Here is a 15,388-nt window from a genome sequence, read left to right on the forward strand (position 1 = left end):
ATGCGCGTGCGCACGTATGAATGAATGAATGCTTTGCACATCCCCAAGTTTCCCTGCTGCGCGACCCTGCGACGAGCGCCAGTGTATGCGTTAGCTTCCGCTGCTTGGCATGTACACTTGGTCAGCTCTAGCGGGAGATGGCGTAACTTTTTTTTTAATCCATAACCTCTACTGATTTCATAACTGCGCATGCTCAACGCGATAGAGCCCCAGAAAAGCTATTATCAACCACCCACAGCGCTTGTGAAAATTTTCTGCTAGCAGGAAAACGCTAAAGAACGTATACAAAATCACCTGCGTGTTTCAAGCCAAATATATAATAACAAAATATAGCGTCGTGCAACCTTCGCCGAGTCACAAACAAATATCTGTTTTCTTTTTTGTTCATTAAAAAGAATTTTAGTAATCCCAGACGTGGGCTTCACGAAGTGAAGGAAGAATTCAGAATATGTGACGTTGTTACAAGTCCAAAAATTTTGTCTTTAAGCAATCAATGCGAACAAATTGGTACTCTCGCAGCGCACTCCGAGGAAAATCAATGGAAAGCACACGCTGCCAAAGACGAGGTAGACTAAAGTGGGAATACGCGTACAATACGACTTTTTGTATTATTTTGCTCTTCTTCTGCATTCTGTCGCTATTCTTTTTTTCAGAGAACAGGACACAGTTGCAAATCTGTTCGATCAAAAATCGCCCTAGTAACGGCGCGCTGGTCAATTCAACGGCCGTCGGTGTTGAGAGTGCCAGAATGATATCTGAGCGCTGTCGGGAGTGTCGGACGATGAAAATTGTTCCGCACCACACACAGAGTCTCGAGCTGGAGCCTTGGGCATTGTGTGGGCGTCACTTGTAAACTGCACGAAAGTCAATTTGGTGCGTTGAATGAAACTTGGAAAGCAAGAGCGCACTCTCGCTCCAATATGTTCCTACTGGAACTCTGTTTGGAACTTTTTTTCTGTTTTTTTTCTGTTTCTTCATGAAAAGGTGCTGCGCATCTTTCTTGGTTTTCGCGTTCGATATCGACGAATGTTCTTGTATGTCAGGCTTTTGGCCACCAGGCTTCAATCGTAACTCTGCGCGCCCACCTGCAGCGAGCGGTCACACCCACGCATGAACGCAATTTCACAACCGCTATTCACACACTCACGCACGCGCGTCACATGTAGCTGCCCCGGGTACGAGCTGACATGAACTATTTTTTTATTTACTTTTAGGGGTGCAGCTTCTTCTAGCAGCACCCGTTCGTCTCTTGTAGTAGTAGCAGTAGTCCTAGTGTGTAACCAGCCTTACATTTTGACCTCCAAGGCGGTGCCAGTGAGAGATTTTTTCTTTGTGTTATTAAACAATAAAAAATTCGCAGCGTGCGCGTTAACTAAAAGCCAAACTCTCCTGTCTCTCATTCACCGTTAGCAACCATTGGCATGTACGTAGAGCACTATCTCACAAGAAAGGGTTGCTACGTTATACGCGCTGGGCGTACCCTCCTTGGTTTTAGAAAGGTTTACGGAGCGTTGGGCCGCAGTGCCACGAATACAGTGAACTAGTATATACCATGAACTTGAGGTGGTTAAAGGTGGGAAGTAGGCACGAAGCGCAAGCCGTGAGAAAGTGTGCGTGTGCCACCTCTCGTTCAGTACTTGGAACATCCGCTGGATGGCGCTGCATATGCGGAATATATGATGAAAAGATGCGAGATTGTGGTACGTGGAGTGTTGACTAGGTGGACGAACGGACACACAGACAGATGCATGGACGGACACATGAATGGCTGCACGGACGGATGGATGCATGAATTGACGCAGGGGCGGATGCATGGACGAACGCAGAAACGGATGCACAGATGGACGTGCGGACGCACGAACAGACGCACGCATTGACGAGCGAATGGACGCACGGGCGGCCACACAGACGCACGCATGGACGGAAGGAAGCAAGAACGAATGGACGGACGGATGCTTCGCCCCACTATCCATCATTCACTCTGTGGGTATGCTGCATTTTTTATTTATGTTTATTTATTTATTTATTTATTTATTTATTTGACGATAGTGCTGACTCCTAGTGAAGTTCATGCAGAGTGTTGTAACAATGATAAATGGACTTGAGTTTATCAAGCAATAAAGCAGCGTCAAAAGCCAAACACAAAGAAAAGATGAAGCAGAGAACAAACACAACTCTTTCAAGGAAAAAAAAGTTTTATCATCATCATCATTATCATTGAATAAATATACAAGCTTCAGAAAAAACGCGAGCTGTATCAACTATCTTTTTAACGATGGGCCAGGTCTACCCAAGAAAAGATGAGATACAACAACAGTAAAGAAGGAGATGACGGAAGGTAAAGAGCAAACCATTGCACACTGGAACACAACAGAGCGTATGCATAGCGCACGCATTACAGGCGAATATATAGCATTCATGGGTTTAGATGCAACGTTCTCGGGTCAAGTAATGCACATAATTTCATTTTTAATGTCATAAGTTCGTGTTGTGATAGCGGCGTGATTCGGCTCCCGCAAATATGTTGGAGTCCATTCCCGGCGAAATTCTTCGAGTAATCGCTCATAGCACTAGAAAAAAGAAACAAAAGAAACCCAATTCATGCCATGTTGAATTTGGGGCAACTTTACAAACACAGCTTTGTTCAGAGCTTTGCGTCACGTTGTCGCACGACAGACGCTTTTAGTTGGGTGTACTTAACGAGCTTACGCAAGCAACATCGCTATTGGAGAGAAATGCGCATGCGCAGTAAGTAACGTATCTCTTTCATGAATGCGTGCGTAAGCCCTCGCGTAGACAAGTCAGATTTAGTAGCGCGTCCACAGCAGCCGTACAGACACAGCCTGCCAGCTATTTGCAATGGGAGGCAGCGTCCGTACGTCGGCTGTGGACGTGCAACTAAATCTGCCTGCTTTTAGTTGGGCGTACGTAATAGAGCCCACGTACGCAGCACAGCCACGGGAGAGAACTGCACATGTGCAGTACGTAACGTATCGATTCCAGAGATGCACGCGTACGCCCAAAACAAGATGCTGCATACGCAACGCAACGCTCACTACGTTACGTTCTCGTGAGACCTCGAAAAAACCAGAACGAGAGTATATGGTGGCAGCAGTGGCGTTCGACGCAGCCAGCAACAGCGGACGTGATGCGTGGCATGCGTACTTCACAATAAAAGGCGATGTTTTCATGCCAGACAAGGTAAATTCAAGCGGCGCATTCCGGCATCCTGATGATTCAGAAGGAATTGCCTGGTGTCTCACGAAAATCAACAAGAATCGCCTTCAATAGCTTGTCTGCGGGAACGCGTCTTTTTCTGCCAAGCCTCTCGGCGAATGAACACGTAAATAAAATGGCAGCTTGGTGCGTACTTTTATTCATGGTGCAACATAACACGCCTTGGACGTAAGCGTAAAGTCATGAATACCTGGAACGACACCACTTGCTGCAGGGTACGCTAAGCCTCATCCTCAGCAGCGCTGGATAGAACACTGGGGTTGATACAGTGTGGCCGTGCCCGAACAGACGCATTGCGCAGTCAAGTTCAAAACGACTAAGGTGAACGTGCACATTCAGTGCGCCTAGGAACAATGCAAAAAATCTACACAGCAAACGCCACGGCCTGACTTGTACGCTGGTGGCCCTCACCCTGGCCACCAGGATGTCTTTCGCGCAGATCACAGAGGCCACGTTGTCACTGGGACCTGGCATACTTCTACCGTGGGGGGTGGTGATAAGCACTCCGAACCCTTGCATTTCGATTACGACTTATCTAGTTGAGTGAAACGCACGAAGGTACTATCAGTGTCAAATGAAACTAGAACAGCGGCAAGCTTTGGCAATAGTGTAGTGCACGCCGTCCGGTTATAACCAAAGACATGCGCGCGCATCCTGTTCGGCAGCTCTGCCTGTTCACAGCGATAAGTGGACGGCACCCACTATACTACCACAAAGGCGTGCCTCTGTTCGGATTTCATTTGACGCTGATAGTACGTTAAACTAAAAGTGTCGTTGCACGCTTCACTTCCGGCGCACGGAACCTAACTTTCACAGCGTACGCATCTTCTCCGTACGCCCAACTAAAAGAGTCTATTAACACCTGCCGCACGTAAACGTAACGATACGTAGCGGGAGCTAAAATCACGCTCGTGAGATATTTATTGAAAGAGCAGCCTGATTACAAGATGACAAAGAAAATAAAACTGTGGATCCAACGATCAGGTTAAACTCGGATGGACTTGGATGCCAACAGCCGTTATCGAAGCCGCTACCATACAATCGCACTAAGAACTCGTTAACCGATTCATTTCCCATATGACACGCCTAGTTGAACGAAACGCTTCTCGCTACGGAAGATGCGGTAAATTAAACATATTGTTGATAATTTCACTTGCAGCCTACGCAACGGATAGTGCTGCGTACGTAGGGTTGTTGCGTACGCCCGAAATGTGCATGTTAAAGAAAAGGAAGCGTCAATACGTTCACCACGATCAACTTCTCTTTACCAGGAATGTGCTCTACAGAACACAGTGACAACTACGGAAATAAGATTTTTTGAGAAGCAAGTTTTCAAGTTTTCGAGCGATTTTGACTGTGGCATCGACGAGACAGGCCCGCAGGGTTCGGCACACGTACTCATCCCTGAAGCTGACCTGTGGCATTTCATAATTCACTGCGTAACTTAAACAGCAGACACCTGCAACTGTGATGGGCATTGCCCAGAAAATGGGGAATCATACAATCTGATCCCCCTTCATGTTCATCATCTTGTGTCTTCTAACTAAAGCTGCGCAGAGTGGCGGCAGACGAAAGACGGGGAAAGAAATGCAGATAGGTAAGATGTGTGACGACTATTGTTTGATGAGTCCGATACGTGTTGTAGTGTGATAGAAGTTAGAAGTTGTCGGCCAGACAGACAGACAGATGACCGGACAAATGGACGCTTCGCCCACTCATCTTCATACACTCTGCGAATGCGGTAATTTTTTTTTCTCTGTGCACTAAGGCGAGAATGCTTCGTGCTGTTTTTTCGGACTGTCATCAAAGCGCGAGAGGTTCGCGTATTTGTTTCCATGAGCATGCCATGATTATTATCAGTGCCATATTTGTTAGCAAAAATTGAATTTTACATCCAAGAAATCCGAATACAAGGGGCGACTGATTCGGAGTAGCATTCACCGCCTTATACTGTTACCGTATCATAAAGGACAATTCATCTGCGTACGGCAGCTGTAAATTTAAAGAGATCGTAGATAACCTCTTGTGCCACTGTTTTCAGCTTGACCAATATCGCAAGGCTCTCCAGTGTGCCTTGAGCTGACTTGGCAATCGACGTTTTACTGAATAAAGGATCTCGAGAGCCCTCAGAGCCCATCAGCTATTTGAGTTCTTCACGGGTGACTTTGGCATCAAGTTCTTTTTTCAAATCTGTGATGGCTCAGATTATTGTTCAAAAAGTGAACCCGTGTGATTTTCAGTGCGTCTGTTGTGAAATAGATTATAGCGCGATTTTGACAACCTGGCTTTCTTTGGCGTGGGGAAGTCGCGGAATGAACCGCCAATCAATTAGTCAATAAATAATCAGTCAATCAATCAATGACGTTTTTATTTTTCGTGCTTTGTTTACACTATAAAGCGAAAAGAGGTAGCAAACAGAAAAGCTGCTTCGTCACAGCTTCATAGAGCTCCTAGCATCCATCCATACAGCAAAGTGGATAAGCAAAAAATAAGTATAAAATAGAACATTTATCTTCAATTTACACTTCATTGGCCTGACAGAACGTCTGTGTAGCTGAGTACGAAATGAAGGAATAAATACATAGGAACAACAAATAAGAACAGTGATAAAACTACACTATGACAAATACTTACCTATACCACAAGTTCTAGTATCCACCATTTTTTTTCATAATACTATTAGGGATAATGAAACACACTATGGGCGACTGACAAAAAATTTCGCCATTGACTGAACACACTTCAGTGAAACCTTCGTGATGCAAATCTCTCCACAGATATTCCTATCATCTGTATTTCGTCTCACCAGAAAGCGTGGAAAAAAGCCCCGCCACAGTGGTCTCGTGGCTAAGGTACTCGGCTGCTGACCCGCAGGTCGCGGGATCAAATCCCGGCAGTGGCGGCTGCATTTCCGATGGAGGCGGAAATGTTGTAGGCCCGTGTACTCAGATTTGGGTGCACGTTAAAGAACCCCAGGTGGTCAAAATTTCCGGAGCCCTCCACTACGGCGTCTCTCATAATCAAATAGTGGTTTTGGGACGTTAAACCCCACAAATCAATCAATCAAAGCGTGGAAAGTTAGCATGCGACAAAAGAAAGCTTGGCTTACATTTTCATTTATTGTTTTTCATGGCCGCGGCAACATCAAAGAGAGCTCTCAATGATTGTCAGTTACGTTTTTAGATGTCGGCACTCATAACTCTTCTCATAAATATGCGGTCCGTGCAGAGGTGTTTAAATAAAATAATGAGCCAGCTAGGTCTCATGTTACCCGTGACAGAAGCAGCCTCCCAAAGTTGTTAATGTTTTTTTTTTCACGTAACAACAGAGTACTGTGGCCAAAGTAATGACAGAAGCGCTTTGACGCTACAGAGCAAGACCACATTTCCATACCACGGCCCTAAGTTATGGCCACATTAAATCAGCACCCCTGCAATCATAATCACAGTGGATTGAACTATTAAGCCGCTGTATGGGGCAAATCTTGCGCCCCCGTCCTCTTATGACGGGGGGGGGGGGTGCCGCCCCACCCCCTCTTGCCTCTGTCGTGCGCAAGCCTATGGCAGCCCATACCAGGTCGATCAACTCCGAACAGTCTACCAAGCCCACAGTGCTTGGCCTCCTGGGGCCAGCCTGAGCTGAAGGTCCACCTTTTTGCAGGGCTCCAATAAAGTTATTTTTCCAACTCTGTTCAGATGTAACATGGCGCCGCTGTAAACCAAGCTGTATATCTATGGCGTCCACTAGCACCATTTGAAACTTGTTTAAAGATCCTTTATGTATCGACTTTGAAATTCAGCACACGACTGCAACGACCTCGGCCAAATTGTTATGTCAGAACGGCTCTGTATATAGCGGCCGTTGCCTCGTAACCAAGTTACATTCAGTTTAAATTAACTGCTAAGAGCCATTAGAAATATTACTTACTGTGAAACACCACCTTCATATTCTTTTAACCTTTTTGTCTATTCCACGCGTAGCCCCACCGTGTTGGTCTAGTGGCTAAGGTACTCGGCTGCTGACCCGCCGGTCACGGGATCGAATCCCGGCTGCGGCGGCTGCATTTCCGATGGATGCGGAAATGTTGTAGGCCCGTGTGCTCAGATTAGGGTGCATGTTAAAGAACCCCAGGTGGTCAAAATTTTCGGAGTCCTCCAATAAGGCGTCTCTCATAATGATATGGTGGTTTTGGGACGTTAAACCCCACATATCAATCAATATCCCACGCGTAGTATCTTTTTTGGAATCCTTGAAGCAAGATTTAGAACGTGATATACATCTTTGGCTTCACGAGCCGTATCCAAGATATGAGTATGAGACACGCAGTAGTGCTTGGATCCGCAAATTGGGTGTAACGCTTTCTGGCATCGAAAAGTACACAGTCCTCATCTCCATTTGAATATGACCGTCAAAGCCGGAATCGGACCTGCGACTTTCGAGACAGCAGCAGATCGCCGTAGCCATGCACCACAACGGTGCACTTGAGGTACGAGTGACAGAAACGGGACGTATATCTGGTTTCTTATTGCAACGAATGAATCAAAAGAAACAACGATGACTTGAAATATAACTTGCTTCATAATTTTCGCACGTTCTTCACATGACTTGAAGTCAGGCTGGTAATGCGTTTCAAATTCAAGAGCGCAGAATGTGCACGAAATTGCGACCGCATAGAAGCGATCCATATCCTGCGATTTTTTTTTGTACATCTTTTCATGGATTTCTTTTTTTTTTCGCAGTACGCCGTGCGCAGATCTCGCTGATAAGACGGCAAAAAACGATTCCCTTACGCAATGGCACCACAAGATGTGGCTCATGTGAGTGCACGCGTGAATATCGGAATGTCACGTTAAGAAATGTGGCTACCCGCCTTCATTTTGCATTCGCTGCTGGTCACGCTGCGCGTTCTGTAAACGGCAGTTCGTCGGCGCCATGTGGAATGGCTTGCTTCAGGCACGGGGCACGTGATAGCCGTAGTTCGTACGAGTTACGTTTCCACCGTTTCTTTTTTGTGTGTGGGTCGACTGTACCTGTGAACATTACCTGGACTTATGGTATTGCGCACCACGTCGCCTCACATTGGAGGACCATGGCGAGCTCCGTATTTGGCATCAAATTGGTGAGCCCCCTATTATGACAGGCCGGCAAGGTGTTGCGGCGTTGTTTACCAAACACCCCTCGCTATATAGATTCATAGTCGAAACATGTTAAAGGTTGCGTGGTTCTCTAGCGAGCGGGTTCCTTGAACAGTGCCACCATGGGTCTATCTTCCTGAAGCACAGAGCAGGCTCTGCTGGCGGTTAGGCAGGTAGCTTAGGTGGCTGAGTTCGGCCTGTGCTCATTCCACGCAGGCCTGGCATTTTTTTCTTCACTCGTGTTGGTTCACTTGCCCATTCTAGCTGGGACTTCTTATGCTCCAGTTTACGTGATACCGGTTTAGGTGATCCCTCTTTATTTTGCTGCTTGAACTTGGCTGCCAGATAAAAAGGCACATGAACCAGCCGTGGCTTCGCCTTCAAGCTTATTCGTGAGACCACTTTTTATTTTTTACGCATGCTTTAATTTCCTGAGAAGTTTTGCTTTCGTTACAGGAGCGCTGACGTGGTGTACGGAGGCGCCCCGTGCAACTGTTGCATATATATGCCGCATTATCACCGACAGTCTTCAAGGCGGACGTGCTACCGACTTTTCATCGGGTATGTATGGCTCTTGCATTTTTGTGAGTAAAACAATGCGTGAACGGCCGCCTTGCTTCCAGCTTTGTTATTCGCAGCAGTCATTCTCTGAATAGTTATCTTGTCTAAAGGGGCTCAAAGAGGGACATCATGCACCGTATAGTGTCTTGACGTCTTACTCGTTGCGTTGAGAAACTCGGATTCAGAAACTTGGGCACTGCGGTTGCCGCGACCATGTTGGGCACGTGCATTTCGTTATCATTTGGATTTCTGGCTGCCGCTTATTGCTTTGCATCTGCGTGCGCCACGTGGTAGCTACTTTACAGTTTAGGCGCGCGTAGTACTTCTTAAAATCTGTTGATTTGCCTGTTTTTTTCGTGTTGGTCTTATACCGTACTTGAAAAAATAACCACTGCCAACTTTAAGTTAGTTTAGTTAGTTTACTGATGCAGGCGCACAGCTTCAGTAACAGACTGGTGCCCGTACCTAATTGCGCTGTAATCGGTATATTATTGCGCAATGTTTACATTCAAAGGGGCTTTCTTATCTTCGATTGAGTTTTCCTACAGTGTTGTGCCCATATATGCTAACAGTAACGTCAGAGGGTGGGACTGCAATGTCAACTCTTCCTACAAATTTACGGATCTTCAGATACGTGTTGATGTTAATGCCAGTCTACTTGGTCTGTTCTGATTCATGTCCTGTCAACATAGAAAAACGAACCCATAAATTTCTACTTTCGTTTCTAGCAAGGGTCTCGTTTTGGTAAACTTTGTGTCTTACACTTGAATACGAAGTAATCTTAGGCGGCTGCCATTCCGTAAACATCACGCGTGCTTCGTGATGTCAGCAGGCCCGAAGTTTTCCACTGCTGTGTCGTAGCTACCAGTGGCGCTGACTAACGGTCCCAGGTTTATATCTATGTATCTATTCCATAAAGTGAACGAGATAATTATTTCTGCTGTAGCTCATTTGGTAGAACATCCGACGGATTATAAGGCCGCGGGTTCGATCCCTGCTGGTGCCAACTTCTTTTCATCCCCTTTCTCGTGATTTATATCGTAATTTACATAACATCCCCTGTTTTACATGTCTCTTGTAAGTTGGTTCTAATTTTGTGTCCAACGAAAAGGACCTTTTAAGGTTCTCCTTTTGTTGTTTTGTTTTTTGATCAGTTTTAATTTTTTTGCACCATTCTTGCACGAAATGTGACCAACTGCCTTGAAATGCCAAATTTGTCGAAAATTTTCTAAGGCATTCGATATTACATTCTAGAAAACACAATGGTCTTGTTTATCTAGGTACGGTGAATAATTCTAATGAGTAATCAACTACTGGACAGTTAGTTACTGACTTTCACATGAACAAAGCAATAAATTCATATTACATATGCCATTCATTTATTTTAGTGCCTTTTAGAGCAAGCTAACCATAGTTTCGACACTGTAGTTAGAATGTGGCTCTATTGCGGAGTCATCGAATAATGCCATGTCTTTACTGAAGTGGTTGGCTGGAGTGTTACATAGCAAATAAGAAATACGGAGATGTAAAACGTTTTTTGTTCGCAATATTGATCAGCATTGGTTTTTGTACTGCTCTTGCGCTCGCGGCTGTTTCACTAGCTTCACAAGTACCAAACTCGGTAGTACGCGACGCGAATGGACGGCATAGGTAATTAACACATCCAAACATGATTGTCACGACATGCGTGTCATGTAACAACATGACTACATGCCACACTCATTGTGCGCTCGTGGCCGTCTCGCTAGCTGCACATACGCCAAATTTGGTAGTACGTGACATCATTGGATGTTGAAAATATGTTACTGGTGCAAACATAATCAAAAGATGTGTGTCATGTGCAAACATGACTATATGCCACAGTCAAGGCGCCAATACATTTCGACGTGACGCGGTGCGCGCGCTTGCCGGCGTTCATTTCGTTGCGTCACGGCGGCGTTGCCAAGCCAGGAGCAGGTCCTGCCTCGCAGGCACGCGCCGCGTTGCGTTGCATTGACGCATGCGCGTTTCAGCATGTCCGGCGTCACTCCGTCACCTAAAGAGGGAGACGCAGTGTTGTCTGGGTAATGCATCAGCATGAAATGCAGCATGTAGCATTTCGCGCCGGTTGCCGTCGGGCCGTGCCGATAGACGCTGGTCGCGCCGGTCGCGACTGGCGTCAGACTGTGGTGATCGCGTATTGCTAAAGTAGCGTCGCTGTGCCTAGCGTGCGCGCGCGTCAACGCTACATTGGAGTATTTTGGGCCCTTCATGATGCACTCACGGCCGTTTTGCTAGCTCCACATATATCAAATCTGGTGTTACGTGATGTCAATGGCTGACGAAAAATATGACTGGTGCAAACATGATAATCCTGACACGCGTCTCATGTAAGAACATGACAACATACCACGCTCATAGCGTGTTCAGGGGCATTTTGCTTGCCCTGCATATACTAAATTTGGTATCACGCGACGTGAATAGATGACGAAGGTAAATGACACATCTAAACATCATAATCAAGACACGGCAGTTATGTACGCCATAATTTACGTCCACCTCGTAATGTTGGGCAGATTTTAAACAGATATATCAATCTTTCTCATTCGTGCTTCACCAGTCATCGATTCCCCCTGTACGTAGGATGTGCCAGTTTTTTAGAGATCAGATTCACCTCATTATCACGTGGTTATTTCGCGCAATCTGGTATACCTGTCGCACGTTTGAATTCGTGAGTAAGAAGGGTAAGGTTCTCACAAAGTGACCGCAGAAATTAGGGTTTAAGTAATGCAGATAGTTGCCTTTCCGTAGTCTTCAGTTCGCGTCATGTTCGCGTAATTTCTGCGTGACTGCTTGCGTTAGTTGCACTCCCTTTAGCAGCTGTATTCGAAGCGACATAACAAGGTTATCTCGAGCAATAGTGAATACCGTAGCTGCACGCATTTCCATTGAAACGAAGGAAAAACTTAGAAAAAGCCATTCATAACGATACATCACATTTGTCCCTGCGAACAGTTAAGTGCAAAGATAAAAAAAATTGTTACTGATGACCTGTTCTTTGAATAAGGCGAATGATACATTAAAGTTGGCAGAACACTTTCATTATATGAAGCGATCACTTCATCCTCTTGGCTAAGTTTTCCCAATCTATACTGCTCTACGAATCACAACATTGCTTACAGTTTTATAATGAATAAATTGCTGGTTTCGCACTTGCATGTGCCATTACATTGTATTCAGTCCATTAGATACTGATTATAAATACAAAATTCCTCCCTTTCAATGTGTAACAGCGTGTATTCATTTCACTTTCACGTGGTAGTTTGAACTTCGTGTCAAACCTAGAAACTGGTGTCCATTGGCAAACTAGTGTGCATCAGTAAAACAGATGGCTCGCGATTAACCGGTGGCTCCTTTCCCTTCTAGCATGCCAACCTGTGAGTCTGGTGCATCTGATGGACAACCTCTTCGGTCCTCGGCACACCTCGTGCAGCCTTCATGATCCTCCTCAAGCCTCCTTCATAAGAGTGTTGGATCTCCCCGATTGGCGGTCTGCAGTGACATCGTTATAATTAACTAATATATTCCAGTTTACTATAGACATGGTCAAGTACATTTTCTTTTTCTGTTGACTTCTTTCATAGGCTGTCTTTGCATATCGCCAAGCAACAATGAGGCTTCGTGTATTCAAATACTCTGCAGCATTTGGGCTGATCATCTCTTGGAATCCTGTCGTAGCAGATCATGTTAAAAGAGTGTAGGAGGAATTTTGTAAACTGTGTAAACCAAACACTCACAGAATTGTATGTGTGACCAGACGCTCGCAGCATGGTTGTATGTGTGGCCGGACACTCGCAGCATTGTTGCATGTGTGGCCGGACACTCGCAGCATTGTTGCATGTGTGGCCGGACACTCGCAGCATTGTTGCGTGTGTGGCCGGATACTCGCAGCATTGTTGCGTGTGTGGCCGGACACTCGCAGCATTGTTGCGTGTGTGGCCGGACACTCGCAGCATTGTTGCATGTGTGGCCGGACACTCGCAGCATTGTTGCATGTGTGGCCGGACACTCGCAGCATTGTTGCATGTTTGGCCGGACACTCGCAGCATTGTTGCATGTTTGGCCGGACACTCGCAGCATTGTTGCATGTGTGGCCGGACACTCGCAGCATTGTTGCATGTGTGGCCGGACACTCGCATTGTTGCATGTGTGGCCGGACACTCGCAGCATTGTTGCATGTGTGGCCGGACACTCGCAGCATTGTTGCATGTGTGGCCGGACACTCGCACCATTGTTGCCTGTGGGACCAGACACTCGCAGCATTGTGGTGTCAGTGGTGGGTTCATAGGCGTCCACACTGAGAGATGGGAGGGTTGGGGTGCAAAGGGGTGGCTGCCTACTTAGTCACTTACGATGGTGGTAGGGTGCAGTCTACCTCCACTCACTGACTTAATCGGTGAGGGAGGTGCCACAACAAACCTTCGAACCTCCCCCATTGCTTCTTAAAAGCAACCCTGGGCATGCCTATGGCTATAGGTTGTACTACCTTTATGGTGTTAAAGCGGCATCGAGAGTAGATAGTAGACGCGCAGAAGACAGACTAGAAGGGAGGCACAAGTGGAGACGGAGGCGCCTTGTCTCTCCTTTTTCGGCTGTCGTCCTTGCACCTATTACTTCGAACCGTTCTCAGTGAAACTTTTTGCAAGGAAATCGAATTGGCACCAGTGTAGCCTTGCTCAACGAAACCATTTAAGAATTTTCATACGTGCCGATCTGATCAAGAAATTTTTCACCAGACTCACTCGCATTCCTTGTAGATATGCATAGAACAGTCGGCACAGGTATGCAAACACATGAACATCGTTCTGCTGAAACACACGCATGCTTCCGAAATTTGTTACTAATGTGAGTGGGAACAACTGGGCACCTCCACACTTCCCCCCTGATGGGGAACTCTGCGCACGCCACTGGATAGGTTGTAAAAATTGCACCGTGAGAAGTGGCACCGGAAATAATTTGAAACATTACATGCAAAGATGAAAGACAAAAAGACAGGGCGCCTCCTTTTTCGTGTCTGCATTCTAGTTTGCAGTCTTTATTGCACCTACTATTTCGAACCATTATCGGAGCCGCTTTGTCACCTTCAAGGCTTAACAACCTACCCATAGCTTGCACACGGTTCCGCTTCAGGGGGAAGGGTGGAGGTGCCATGTTCTCTCACACTCGTAATAAATTGCGGAAACATGTGTTTGTGTGGCAGAAGAAAGATGTCTTTGCATATACATGCCTGTGCCCACTGTCCCATGTATATCTATCTGGTATGTCCTTGAACTAAGCCCCGCCGCGGTGGTCTAGGGGCTAAGGTACTCGGCTGCTGACCCGCAGGTCCCGGGATCGAATACCGGCTGCAGCGGCTCCATTTCCGATGGAGGCGGAATGTTGTAGGTCCGTGTACTCAGATTTGGGTGCACGTTTACCAACACCAGGGGGCCGAAATTTCCAGAGTCCTTCACTCCGGCGTCTTTCATAATCATATGGTGGTTTTGGGACGTTAAACCCCACCTATCAATCAATCAATATCCTTGAAGTAATGCGGGTAAGTCTGGTGAAAAATTGCTTGATCAGATCGGTACGTATCAAAATAAATTCCTAAATGGTTTTGTTGGGCAAGGGTACACTTGTGCCAGTGCGATTCCCCAGCACTAAAGGTCCCTTGAGGGTCGGCTACCGTAACTGATCATGAATGGCAGCCCCCATAATGGTGGGAAAAACATCTAAACCGACCTTTTACACGTGAGCTTCATGAAGAAGCCTGCCGGGACTTCATAATAGCTGAGGAATCTCTGACGATTAGGCCAGATTTTACGATGCTTCCGCTGTTTAACATGTCTGTTTGTGAGACGTTATGGCATTCACGACACCTACCTTTCACGAAGTCCTTGCAATGCAGTAATCGTGTTGACAGTGGCTGATATATGCACAGGAAACGTTTTTGAAGAGTTGTAGTAGGCGCTGATCAGATCAAGTCAATTCCCTAACAGACCAAGTCTCCCCATTTTACGGACCCTTTTTCTACACCTGCACTTTACAAGATTATTTTAGTACCTCGCGCTGCTTCAGAAATCATACTGTTCTGTACATGTGATAAAGTCACGTGCTATTTCATGCTTTTTGCCTGTTGATTAGATTCAAAAGACTGCATGTGCTTGCCGCTATCTTTGTATTTAGAGTTTTATGAGTGCAACTTCGCATGCGAAGTAGATTTACCTGGCAATTTAACCACTGAACTATGTCGTCGAAGTTGAGCATACTGGCGAACCTGAAGACATATGTTTATAGAACATGGAATCAGATGCGGAACTGAATTTATACTGTTAAATATTGTAAGTTGCGCGAGATAGCAAAGGCCAAAAATCGTTACTGTTACTGGGCTAAACATGCATTTTGCTTTCTGTAGTGTCTGCTGCGAAACTTTT

At 46.1% G+C, this 15,388-nt stretch overlaps 1 protein-coding gene across 1 annotated transcript in view; it reads left to right on the top strand.

Moving 5' to 3' along the window:
• LOC142817848 (uncharacterized) overlaps positions 1-15,388 on the top strand; it is a 190,872-nt gene that overhangs the window by 172,175 nt on the left and 3,309 nt on the right. The window contains exons 3-4 of the mRNA XM_075895726.1: positions 8,829-8,933; positions 12,339-12,462. Of these exons, the coding sequence (XP_075751841.1) occupies positions 8,829-8,933; positions 12,339-12,462 (229 nt within the window). The remainder of the gene's footprint in view (positions 1-8,828; positions 8,934-12,338; positions 12,463-15,388) is intronic.

Source organism: Rhipicephalus microplus, chromosome 5 (genome assembly GCF_043290135.1).
Source record: "Rhipicephalus microplus isolate Deutch F79 chromosome 5, USDA_Rmic, whole genome shotgun sequence".
NCBI classification, from domain to species: domain Eukaryota; kingdom Metazoa; phylum Arthropoda; class Arachnida; order Ixodida; family Ixodidae; genus Rhipicephalus; species Rhipicephalus microplus.